This window comes from Candoia aspera, chromosome 2, assembly GCF_035149785.1.
Source record: "Candoia aspera isolate rCanAsp1 chromosome 2, rCanAsp1.hap2, whole genome shotgun sequence".
In the NCBI taxonomy this organism is placed as follows: Eukaryota; Metazoa; Chordata; class Lepidosauria; order Squamata; family Boidae; genus Candoia; species Candoia aspera.
In genome coordinates, this window is record NC_086154.1 from 234043811 (window position 1) to 234057296 (window position 13486).

The 13486-nt window shown below is 36.3% G+C and overlaps 1 protein-coding gene across 2 annotated transcripts in view; it reads left to right on the plus strand.

Annotated features, from left to right (window-relative positions):
- The window catches only part of IQGAP2 (IQ motif containing GTPase activating protein 2), a 166299-nt gene that overhangs the window by 128176 nt on the left and 24637 nt on the right, over positions 1-13486 (plus strand). For both annotated transcript variants that reach the window (XM_063295538.1, XM_063295539.1), the window contains 10 exons: positions 899-1069; positions 2061-2144; positions 2746-2817; positions 3059-3128; positions 4142-4350; positions 6157-6306; positions 7935-8098; positions 8504-8728; positions 9873-10013; positions 10729-10813. In XM_063295538.1, coding sequence (XP_063151608.1) covers positions 899-1069; positions 2061-2144; positions 2746-2817; positions 3059-3128; positions 4142-4350; positions 6157-6306; positions 7935-8098; positions 8504-8728; positions 9873-10013; positions 10729-10813 — 1371 coding nt within the window. The remainder of the gene's footprint in view (positions 1-898; positions 1070-2060; positions 2145-2745; positions 2818-3058; positions 3129-4141; positions 4351-6156; positions 6307-7934; positions 8099-8503; positions 8729-9872; positions 10014-10728; positions 10814-13486) is intronic.

Sequence of the window (13486 nt, forward strand, 5' to 3'; positions counted from 1 at the left end):
TTTTAAATATTTTAAAATTATTTTTTAGGTCTAAGAAATTCTGCAGCTAATTGTTACATGGCTCCTTCAGATTATACTGCTTTTTAATTTGAAGTTAGCAGCATGTCAGTATCCAGTAGAATTTAGAATACAATTAAGGAGGCACTACTTGTAAACATTCTTTCTTCTCAACACTACAGTTTGCACAAGGGAGCTACACACAAACATGTGGCTCAGTTTTGCCACTTTGGTGTGATGAATCTCTGTGAGACATTTATATTTGTGGACAGAGATACTGCTTGGTGCTTTCTCCCCATCAAAGCAGTTGCCAAGATGATATGAGAAGCTGCTGACTACATACTGGAGACCCATTGATGGTCCTATTCATCCTACTTTATCACCTTCTGCTATAAAGTTTGTGCCATGGGGCTTCTTTCATAAGGTGCCTAAGACTTCTAGCATGGCAGATTGGTATGCATGACTCAGTGCTTCATGCAAGTTCATGGCAGAAAGCAAGGCATTTGACCAAGAAAATCACTACTAGAATGCTGTGAAGAAGGCTCTGTGTTCACACAGATGACTTGAAGAACCAGTTATAATTAAGCTTCCGTCCCCCAAGCTGCAAAGGAGAGGAACACATGCATCTTGCACAGTGGCAAAGTATGGAATTGCTGACTATATTACTAAACTGTTTGGTAGTATCTTAAGTGTCCATAATATAAACATCCTTGTTTAGTCCACACAGTCAATGCAGCTTTGAAGGATCAGTTGCATATGACTTCTAACAAGTTTTGAAACTAAAGAAAAAATTAGGTCAGGCTGCGTGGAAGTCGAAGTGTAGTTAATTGCTGAAACAATATGGTTTTTGCTGAGTTATTTATGTTTTGGCTGTCTCCTTACATTTATCTTTTTCTTGCAGAATATTGTCAACCAGATCACATCAAATTATAACAGAGAACAACTTTGGTTTGCAAATGAGGACCTGATCATTCAGCTGCAAGCTAAAGCAAGGGGATTTTTAGTCAGGAAAAAATATAAAGAAAGAAAAGCGTACCTCCAAGCCCAGGAGCCATCAGTGATAAAAATACAGGTAGTGTGCTTCTGGTATTGGATGGATAATAGTCTAATGATGATGATTAACAAATACAGCATGTACATCTATATAGCACCTGTGTTCCCTCTTTATGTTTCCGGACACCCCAACCTCTCGTTAGTACAGATAAGGTTTTCTTGTAAATGTAAATGTGCAATTGCTGCAATTACAATTCTGCATTTAATCGTTAAATCAGGGACTGAATACATACTGTGAAGGGAAACCAGTTTTACCAGCCATATGTGGCAACCATTTTTAATGGGCAGTCTCTACAACTGCCTCACCAAAAACAGATCTTTATTACCCTTGCAGTGTGATATGTATTCTCTGCTGTATATTGTGTGGCAGCTGGAGAACAATCACTACAGCATATATTTTAGTGCCCCATTTCATAAGATTTTTTTAGAATGATGGAGTAGAAAACTACAAATAAAGCTTACTGTGAATGACTGTTGGAAAGCATGTTTCCTCTCACTTTAATAGAGGTACATTTCTGTGTTAGCAGATTGCTAGGAAAGCCTTTGGCCCAGGAGAGATCAGAAAAGTCGCACACCTGGCATTTCTATAAAAATAATTTTATTTATAGAAAGCAAACATATTTACAGGCTCTCAGTGAGAGCTGCTTAACTCTCTACATGCCTACACAGAAGGGAAACTGAAACTAAAACAAGTCCAGGCAAGTTCTTCTCCCCAGGTGCAAAAATTAACATCCGAAAAGAGGACAATTAAATTCAACCTCTTCACCCAGCCAAAATGATTAGTTACCATAGTAACCTTAATCTGTAGTAGAAAACATATTAACATTCTGTATCTCTTCCAAGAGCAAAATACAGATTTTTATCTGAAGAAGAAAAAAACATCTGTCCATTCTGAAGTTTGCAAGTAAAGAGCAGAGAGTGAGGTGTATGGCAAGTTGGCTATGCTTAGAGAGGGTTTGGAATTAATTTAGGATTGGCCATATTGCTAATATGTCTTGTGTTTTAAATAGGCACTTTGGAAGGGGTATAAACAAAAGAAAAATTACTTGGAAAGACTTCAGATGTTGCAAAGAAATGTTGCCTCTGTTATCAAGGTAAATATGTCTTGTACATGATGAGTTGCAAAGCTAACTTCAGGATGATGTATTCTTGCTATTATCTAGTGACTATGGCCTAATAATTTCTGAATTCCTACATTTTCAGTGCATACATCTGATTTGCCTCAGCTACTTTAAAAAAAATAATTCTGTTCTAAATGTGACAGGTATTCTGCAGCTTGTTAACACCTTTGTAGTTGCCCAATGAAGCATATGGGATGAAGTCACTGATGAAATGTCAAAAATTGGGCACATTGGACAAGAATGTGTTTAATTAAGCTATAATTAGAGTTACTTTTAAGAACTAGGTATCAGTCATCTGACTGCTTTTCATTGGGAATATGTATAATTGTGCAAATAGAACTGTGAAAATCTCACAGAAAATCTCACAGAAAGAGGAGAATTTGCACAGGCTTAAAGGCAGTGGTGCTATTTCTTATTCACTTTTTAATTCGAGATGTGACATACATGTGTATTAAAATCTATTCAAACTAAGTAAAAATAACATGCTAATAAAAACTAATAAAATGCCAAAAAACAAAAACCATGTTTAAACATTGATCATGTAAGTATCTCTTCATTCTTCTTTGACTTTCAGATTCAGTCATGGGTCAAAATGTGGTTAGCAAGAAGAGCATACAAGGAACGATTAGAATATTTCAAAAATCATGTAAGATTTTCCTCTTTTTTGTTTTCCTATTAAATAGGTCCTCTGATTTTTATTGCCTACAATAAATTCCATATTTTCCGTATATCATTGGACAGACTAAAAAGGAGGGACAAAATTGAAAACTATTATGAAGACTAGCTGTAATTCTTAACTATCATGAGAATACCAACTGCAAAAGATAATATTTGCAGTTTGTTTTCTGGGTAGCAATTGTAAAAAAGTTTATTATGTTTTTTTTCAGAATGAAGAAATCGTGAAAATTCAAGCATTCCTTAAAGCAAACAAAGCTAGGGAAGATTACAGAACATTGAGTAAGTGCTAAACAATATTTTATGAATATATACTATATAAAGAATTAGATGCTGCACATAACAACAGGCATGTTCCCAACTTTACCTCTCCTTTTCACCTAACACAGGTGAGGTAGTTGGTGTTCTGAACCAGTACGTGGGCACATAATGGACTGGATGAGAGCTAATATAAACTTTCAATTCAGAGAAGATGGAGATATATTTTGTGGGTGGTGCATCTCTCCAGCTGAATGGTGCCTTGCCTGTCCTGGATGGGTCTACACTTGCCCTAAAGAAGCAGGTTCGCGGTTTGGGTGTACTCCTAGATCCATCACTGTCACTAGAGGCTCAGGTGGCCTCGGTGGCACGGAGTACTTTTTATTCTTCAGCTGATTTCCCAACTGTGACCTTTTCTGAACAGAGACAACCTTGCAACAGTTATTCATACTCAGTTATTCAAAACACTGTTTTTGACCTTTAAAGCCCTAAATGGCTTAAGGACCAAGTTACCTGAAGGAATGCCTTCTTCCATATGTACCTACCCAGACTTTAAAATTATCTCATGAGGTCCTCCTTCAGGTCCCCTCGCCAAAGGAGGTGAGGTGGATCTCTACAATGGGGAGAGCTTTTTCTGTGGTATCACCCTATTTATGGAATTCCCTCCCCAGCGAGGCTCAGTTGGCACCCACATTAGTTTCATTCTGGTGCGAGGTGAAGACTTTTCTGTTTTCCCAGGCTTTTAAATTGTATTTAAATACTGTTTTAGTGTTTGAATGACCACTGCGCTGCTGTCTAGTTTATATGGAGTTGTATTGTATTTTATTTAATTTTGTTGTATATGTTTTTACTCAGATTATAGATTCTTAGCATGCTTTATTGTAAAGTATCCAGAGAGCTTCCACTATTGGGCAATTTAATTTTTTAAAATAATAAAATTATGTAATATTTTAAACAAATAAAAATGTTTCAACTGTCAGATGCATTGTTTTTGGAACTGAGTGCTGTAATTTTTAATTTGTTTACTTGTTTTATAGCTAGTTCTGCAAATCCTCCTTTGAATGTCTTGCGCAAATTTGCTTATCTCATGGATCAGAGTGATTTAGATTTTCAAGAAGAGTTAGAAGTTACAAGGCTAAGGGAAGAGGTGGTCACAAATATCCGATCTAGTCAACAGCTGGAAAAAGATCTGAACTTAATGGATATTAAGATAGGATTGCTGGTTAAAAATAGAATAACACTGCAGGTTAGTGAACTTAATGTTTTCACAGCTTTAATAATTAGAACCAGATTTGCTTTTTCCTCCTGTTTTTCCTACCTGTTTTTATTTGCCCTTTAGTCTATAAGCTTTTGGCCAGGGACTGTCTTGGGTGTTGCTGATTTCATGCAATTCCTTTCTGATTGAACATTAAAGTAAAAATGCTGTGAAACAATATAATCAAGAAATGCTTATTAATATTGGTTAATATTTTCCTGACAAGGGTAGTCATGAGATCTCTATGGTCTTCCAGAGAATTCTTGAAATTAATATATCCATGTTTATTTACTTAACAAATTTATAAGTTTGTAAGTAAGAGAGACTGTAAACATTTCCTCCTCTACTTCTGGATTCTTCTTTAAGTAAATGTATTGTTGTAACCACAGGTCATAACATATAATGTGCCATAAAATACAATAAAACAACAGTAAATAGTAAGGTCGTAAAAGAAAGTAATAAAAAGAATGTTAGATGTGGAAAGGTTACAGCAAAATAAAGCCAAATCTACAACTGAGAACTTAAGTATTTCTAAGTTTAAATGACAGAGGAGCAGAAGTAGCAACTTGGCTGCTGACAGTTGGGAACACATCTGCAAGAAGATAGTTCGATTTTTTGAGGTCTGAGCCCTTGAGTTTACCTACCATCGATAATTTGGCCCAGTTCTCATTGTAAATGGGGCAGTGGAGGACATAATGGATAATGTCCTCCACTTGGCCAGCACCACAAGGACAGAGATGCTGTTCAACAGGGAGCTAAAATTGCAGTAACTGGAGTAATCATCACATACAATAAAACCTCAATTGTATGGACCTATTAGTGGACTTTAGATGCAACAGATAAAATTTTGGTTTGAACTTTAACTCCAAATATTCAGTGTTAACTCCTCAAGGTCAGTTTCTGAAGCAGTCCAGATAATTGACATAATTATGTTAGTTATATCAATTACATCATTAGTGTAACGCCAGCGATATAACATAATTTCTTAAATTAGATACCTAACCAGATTACATAAGTAATGCAAATTATGTAAATTACATCGATTTACATCCATTTGAATGTAACAGTCAGCTCTAACAGACATCAGCACCAATCTGCCTGAGAATACCTCCCTTGGTTCCTGCCAGATTTGCTGCCATGGCTTTTTACATTTTTAATGAATTTTTCTAATTGAAAAAAAGGAGTGGATGGAAGCTGGCAAGCTGCTAAGTAGCATCTTTCACCATGCATGCTTATTCACAAGAATGTCACTTGGCCTCAATGGGTCCTGTAAATTTTCTCAGAAAATAAAAATAAGGGCACTAAAACCAGAAGTTAATTGGAAAATATGCTAACCTGTCAGAAAAAAAAAAGGTAAAGCAGTGGTGAGGCAGTATAATGTTCTGTTAAATTGATGCTTTGTACCTTCTAGCACTCAGCAATTCTGTTGAGCACCTACAAGATATCCCAAAATTACAAATGGGCCCACCAGGCTTCAAGTTTGGAAACCCCAATCTTACACTGTCTCTTCCTCTTCTCCATTGCCAGACCTCATTCAAGCTGTCTCTTATAAGAGATTACATTTCTGTTGCTGGAGCTTGTAGCTTGGCTTTAAGCATTGAAAGTCTTCATTTTCAGGGGCTGGTTGTTAGATTTTTCTCATGGTGGTTTTATTTTTGTCACTGCTGAGGTATTCAGAGCCATACGATGAACTTCTCTCAAAATGCTAAATTGAAATGAATTTATTTGACATGAATAAAAACTTACATTTGTACCAAATACCAGATTTGAAATGTTGGTATGGCTTTAATTTTTCAGGATGTTGTGTCACATAGCAAGAAGCTGAACAAAAAAAGCAAAAACCAGCTGGAAGAGATGGTAACTGGGGAAAAGCAAGGTATCAAAGGCTTGAGCAAAGAGAGGAGAAAAAAACTGGAGGCCTATCAGCACTTATTCTACCTTCTTCAAGTGAGTTATCAGTAACTGAGGATTTATAATGTAGAGGATCACAAACGTTCTTTTTTATTGGCTCTGGCAGTAGCAGTTTTTGAAGCCAAACCAATTTGTTACAGTGTAATTGAGACAGAAGCCAGCTCTTCAGTCCCTACACACAGACACTAGGAGTGCAAATCAAATTTTGTTTTAATAGGGCTGAACACTACAGTATGTTTCATCTTTTCTTTTTTTCCTTGTGTTGAAGGGTGCTCATTGTTGCACTTTGCTAATACACATGCACTGGGGTGTCCACAGGATCTTGCTGCTTTTGTCAGAATGGGCCACAAACACCACCCTTTTTGTATGTGCACATAATGAAACATCATGCAGAAGGGGTGGGGCTTATGCCACAGTACTCATCTTTCAGTCTACTTGCCCCAACCACTGCATATACATGACTTACGCTCAATTATATACAGACATATTTTGTGTATATGTACAATGGGGTTTTCTTTTCTGAGTTCCCTTTTCCTTGCAGGTTTTAGAATCAATCCAGAATTGAGGAGCTTGTTATATGACCTATTCCAAACTTATTGCTGTAGCTACATTCTCTTTTCCTAACAGAGAACAGCATGTGCTAAATCTGAATCATGTGCATTTAAGAGGTATATAACCTCAGGCTCCATAGCTGCTTGCAACCCCTTAAAGTTTTGAGTATATCCCTTTTATAAATTTGACAGATGAGCAATTATTAAATGCATGATAAAAAAATCATATAGTTTTTGACCTATCCCCTCCCCCATTCTTTGTCATGGCCCTGCCCACTGATTGCATATCTGAAAGGCCAAGGGACCATCACCCCCCAAAATGGTTACTCAAATGTTTAGTCTAGTAGGAGTAGCAGCCATTTCAACGTCTGAGAAAATTTTGGAGCTCAGAGAATGATATATGCCAAGAAAGTTTAATACCCAGGATGAAAGAGCTGCAGGGATGTATTTAGATCTGGTGAAAATAATGCTGGTGAAGTGATTTTGCTGATAGGATGTGGAAGAGCAGATGTTGAATGTAGATGATGAATATTTATTGAAGCCAACCATAGTCCCTCCCTTTTCAAAGCTGAAGGGCTGTTTGGAATTAAGTTATGAGTATCTCCTTGAACATCTGATGGGGGGGAATGATTTCAGATTGCAATATTATACATAATATTATGCCTTTGCAATATTCATTTGTGTGAACATTGGAGGTTGCTATAATTACTTACACAGTGAAAGAGAAGCTTGACATCAGTGTGTCTACCCTGAAGCTGTGCTGATAAAAATTACTGTCATGTATCTAAAGATTTTGCTCTTATTAAAATGTATATAACAAATTTGGGTATAATTACATTTAGTTCTGGCAATAGTATCAACTGAAAAGACTTTGCAAGAGTACTGCATTAGTTTGGCACAATATATTTTATGTAAGTAGAATAATGTAATTAATTTTGGTTTCTAGTCTAATGGTAACACTTTTACAAGAGAATTTTCAATCATTAGTATAAGTATAAATTTATACAGTATATATTAAGAACAGTTTAGATTTCTCATAAGTAATAAATAGTCTGTTGAAAAATACATTTTTGTTGGTGTTTTATTCTAGTAACTCTAATATTCTTTCCACAGACTAATCCAACTTATTTGGCAAAGCTCATCTTCCAGATGCCCCAGAACAAATCCACTAAGTTTATGGATACAGTTATCTTCACATTGTACAATTATGCTTCTAATCAACGAGAAGAATACTTACTTCTGAAGCTGTTTAAAACTGCTCTAGAGGAAGAAATAAAGTGTGTATATTAACTCCCTTCACTTTTTAATATTTATTTGAATAGACACAGTAGAGAAAAGCTATGCACTATTACATTTCCTTTAACTTGTCTAGTGGATATAATGGGTTTTTCATGGCAGGGAAAGTGGGAAGTTGCTTCTGGTTGCTCAACAAAGGATGCTTGCATCATATTAAAGCAGATTTAAGGATCAGGCTGTAAACTTCAGCAGAAATGATTTGAGTACAAGCTATGGTCTACATTTATGTTTCAAAACGTTCCTTCATCTTATTAATCCTTGCATTAAATAGAATAGTGTTGCAAAATTGTGTTTCATTAAAAAAAAAATCTCACTACGAAAGCAAAAAAGTATGGATTTGATGTCTGCGGTCAAAATATAAATGTCGCTAATTTTCTTTACTGCAGCTCTAAAGTAGATCAGATTCAGGATATTGTCACAGGAAATCCTACAGTCATAAAGATGGTTGTTAGCTTCAATCGAGGTGCACGAGGGCAGAATACTCTGCGTCAGCTATTGTCATCAGTGGTAAAGGACATAATGGATGACAAATCCCTAGTCATCAATACAAGTCCTGTGGAAGTGTACAAAGCATGGGTAAACCAGTTGGAAATGCAAACTGGAGAGGCCAGGTCAGTATGCAATGGATAAATAAAACTGGGTTTTTTTCAGCATCTGTAGGTGCTCTTGCAAAAGTGGGAATGAAAGGGAAGGATTCTGACAGAATAGATGACAAAAATAGCGAATGTATGGGTCACTAGTAACAAATGAAATTATGTGAGTTGAAGTCCAATATATTTGGAGGGTCCTAGACTGGAGAAGGTTATATTAAAATGTAGTAAATGATTAGGAAGTCTTCTTAGTGCTTTTCAACTTTAGTATTTCTTCAGGCTCTGAAAAAATAGTGACATTAAATTAATGTGAAGATTTAAAATAGATTGTATTTATTTAATCTCAAAACGTGTACTAAATGACAGTCATTCAGAAACATAATGGCATGTAATCTGTATAAGTTGCAAACATATAGTAGATAAGTAAACTTTGATTTGATGGACTGATTATATGCCATCAATTAGTGTCAACTCTCACTGAGCACATAGATAGATCTTCTTAAGTAAGCTATGTCACTAAAACAATGGAGTACAAAATCTTTTAGCATTGTAAATTTAAAAAGCTAGTGTTATTTGACTGAAATGCTTAAAGACAGCAGTTCATTTTACATAGGTTTATGTTCTGGGTTTAATATTACTATTTCCAAACATGGAACATAATCTTTGCTGTATTTGGAGGCCTCTTTGTTTCTGCTGAATGAGACCCTTCTGCCTCAAAGACAGGCTTTGAGTACAAAAGTACAATAATTTCATATAAAAAAAACTCTGCTGGTCTGATAGATAATAATGAAATATACCTAAACTAAGCTGATTCACAGCCATAATAATAAGAATGACATGCGAACAGTACTTAAACATCTCCGAGTGAGATGGGTGGTGACTAAATTTGATATATAAATAAATATAAAAATCTATTCAAAAAGGGAAAGCCTTGGAAAGTGGAAGTGACTTAGGACATGGCAGTCTGAAAGATTATCGGAGAAGTCTCAATAAGTTCATAGAAAAATAATGCTTTAATATTGTTAAAATTATTATACAAATAATCAGTCCAGCAAATTCAGTAGGTTATCAAATAGCTTAATTATCATTTTAAAATAATGTTCAATTAAAAATTTAATTCTTCTCTGTGCTCTGTAGTTTATCATTTTCCTCTCTCTGTTTGTAGCAAATTACCCTATGATGTAACAACAGAACAAGCCTTGACACATCCTGAAGTAGTGAATCGACTAGAGTCCTCAATTCAGAGCCTCAGAGCCGTAACAGATAAAGTCCTTGCCTCCATATTCTCATCTCTGAACTTAATGCCGTAAGTGCAGGGACCTCTAAGAATGTTGGTGGAACTCTTGAATAAAATGCAATGTTATTTTGTAATTCCTCAAATGTTTTAATTTGTACAGGTAGTCCTCGACTTGCAACCATTCATTTAGCGACCATTCAAAGTTACAACAGCACTGGAAAAAGTGACTTGCAACTGGTCCTCACACTTAAGACCACTGCAGTGTCCCTGTGGTCACTTGATCAAAATCTGGGCGCTTGGCAACCGGCATGTATTTATGACGGTTGCAGCATCCCAGGGTCACATGATCACCATTTACAACTTCTCAGCTGGCTTCCAGCAAGCAAAATTAATGGGGGAAGCCAGATTCGCTTAATGACCACGTGATTCGCTTAACAGCTGTGGCAAAAAAGGTCATAAAATCAGGTCATGTGGTCATGTGATGCTTCATTGAATGACTGCATCACTTATCAACCGAAGTTCTGGTCCCAGTTGTGGTCGTAAGTCAAGGACTACCTGTAATGATATTTTACCAGCAGAGAGTAAATTATTACCAAACCCATACTTTAGATTTAATAAGCATTCATAATGTACTTTCTTTTTTTTTACTTTTTGGATATATCATCTTGTTTTGTTTATTTCTAAAGTTTTTAAATGCGACATTTCGTTTTTCTTTTTTGGTTGACTTAAATTCTTTTTCATCCTGTCTCCACTTTTTTCCTTTTTCATCTGTTTTTGCATGTAGTTATGGAATGAGATATATAGCCAAAGTTCTGAAGAACTCACTTCATGAGAAATTCCCAGATGCAACAGAAGATGAGCTGTTAAAGGTAGATTTGCAAGGGTGATTCAACAGCATCATTGTACTTTCTAAGTATATGAAAGGGGATTTTCTTTGTATTGGGGTACAGAGTAACTTAGGAGAACCAGGATAAAAATTCAAGGATACTAATTTCATGTTTTTAAAAACATGACAATTCTATATGAAAACTCTTTTCTTAGATAAAAATTAAGTGACCATAGTGGTACTTAACCTCTTTTGATAATGCAATATGGGTGGGGTCATATTCATGCAAATGGGGTGTTTTTAAAATTAATGATTGTGCTTTTATTTATAATGGTAGTATAGCTTATAAGGTGCTTTAGTAAGATTTATATCCTAAATTGCAGGATATAAGTATGTAATCAGTTACAAATAATAATTGCATTTTTCTGGGTTAGGGGTGTTTATTTTTCTTTTTTCAAACTACATTAAACCTGTTTTAGGCCTACAGTACTGGACATGTGTGTGTCCTCCCTCAAAATGGCAGGGAATGCCTGGCAATTTTTGTCAGTTGTGAGTAAAGGGGATTTAGTGCAGGATTCAGTAGCCTTTAAAATAAAAACCATAACATATTTTTAACTTTGTTTCTATGTCTGGTTTATCTATAAATCCTTAAAAACAATTTATGACCCTAAATATAGTAATGTGGAACAAATTAATTATTGCATTTTTCTTGGTTTGAAAATGCTTGTACTGTATAATGTGCCAATGTGATATTTTATCCAACCTAGAGAGCTGAAGCAATTGAGCCATGCAGAATACTTGCCTCACAATAGGGTCAAGCATTTGCCTGAATGTGTGAAGGGTTCAAAAAAGATAGAGAAGAGGGCTGAGCTTGCAATTCCCCCACCTTTCTAGTCTCTATGAGTTCTGGCGGGAGGTTAACTTGAATGCAACTGGAGCTCTCCATATAATTCAGGATCAAGTTTGAGCTCTCTGCACATTTAGGTGGGGCTTTTGTTGCTTCAACAACTCGTTGTTGTTGGGTTTTTGTTTTGTTTTTTTTGGTGCCTTTGAGTCAGTGTTGACTCCTGGTGACTGCCTGGATTAGGCCCTGCAGTTTTCTTGGCAAGGTGTTTTATTTGGAAGTGGTTTGCCATTGCCTCCTTCCTAGGGCTGAGAGAGAGAGTGACTGGCCCAAGGTCACCCAGCTGGCTTTGTGCCTAAGGCGGGACTAGAACTCACAATCTCCCAGTTTCTAGCCTGATAACTTAACCACCACACCAAACTGGCTCTTGCTCTGCTCTTTAGGCAGTCTTTAATATTGCATGATTAAAGAGGTACAAAGTTTGTTTCAACTCTAAATTTTTATATCATGGTAAAGATATACTTTACTGTCAAGTTGCTTCTTCTAAAACTTCAAAACGCATGTCTTACTATACTCAGCATATGGCCATTTAATATGCTGGAAAAGAGAAGAGAAAGAGAAAAATGGAAGGAGATGTTTTAACTTAGACATCTCCCTGCCCCCCCCCCGCTATGCAGTTGAATTACTCTGCCAAAGATAGCTGTCTTATTTATTAGTATGAAATGGGTAAAAAAATGAAGTCACTGTGTATTAATTGCTACACTTTGTAGACCATTTTTATCACAGCTTGGAAAGGCTGGGTTTGGGGTCTTTTTTACATAAAACCGGAAAGACTGATCACTCCTCCAATAATTTGGGGGAAGTAGATCATTCATATGTTACTGTTTTGACAAAACACAATACTCAATGCATCTGTGATGGAATGTCTCCTTGAGGAGGGTGGTGATGTGATGGAGGTCAGAGCTGGGGAAGAAGAGAGCACATTCCAGGCTGATAAGCATTCTATCAGCTTGTATGGCTTGGAGAATGCAGGGGGTGCGGGGCAAGGAAGAAAGTTAGACCAGCAATGCCCTAGATTCCCAAGAGTATTTTTCCCTTTAGCTCAGTTAAGGAGCCTTTAGTCTGGTAAGATTCTGTATATGGTAGAAAACAATAAAGGAACTAGAGTTGCAGTCTGACTCAGTGTGGTTTTCTTCGCCAATTACCTTGACAGCATCTACTATTTAAGGTATACTTAAAAGAAACGTCTATCTATAATAAATACAGTGTTTGCTAAAAAGGAAGATAACCCTGAATTTAAGACAATCTTCCCCTCCCACCACACCACAAAGGAAGTGTAGACGGAAAAAAATCATGCCTGGTTTTCAATTTTGTCAGCCTACATTGCCAACTCCAGCTGAAGCCAATCCCAAAGATTTCCTCCTCCCCATAAACATTTGGGTAGCAGATAAGCATATGTGTATACATACACCTGCCAGAATTTGAGAAGAAAAGAAACAACAGAATGAAGAAAACAGGAAGGGGGAATAAATATTTGTACCAGGAAAGGAAGGGAATTGGATGTAAATGAGGTGAAGGAAGTAGGATAAAGAAGAGGAAAGGAAGAAAAGACAGAGAAATGCTTTTTTGGCATTACAACAAGAATTAAAATTCACCAAACGGTTCCTCCCAAGCAACTGATGTTCAGAAGATCCATGACTTTTAGTAGGTTGTCTATATCCATTAGCACCTCCCACCCATTCACATTCAATGTCTTATAAACAAAATTCAGTCACACTCTTGGCCTCCCCCTTTTTTGCAAGTAATTATTGGGGGGAAAGAGCTAATTTTCTTACGTACATCTTCATTCTTACATAAATATCTATAAACAAT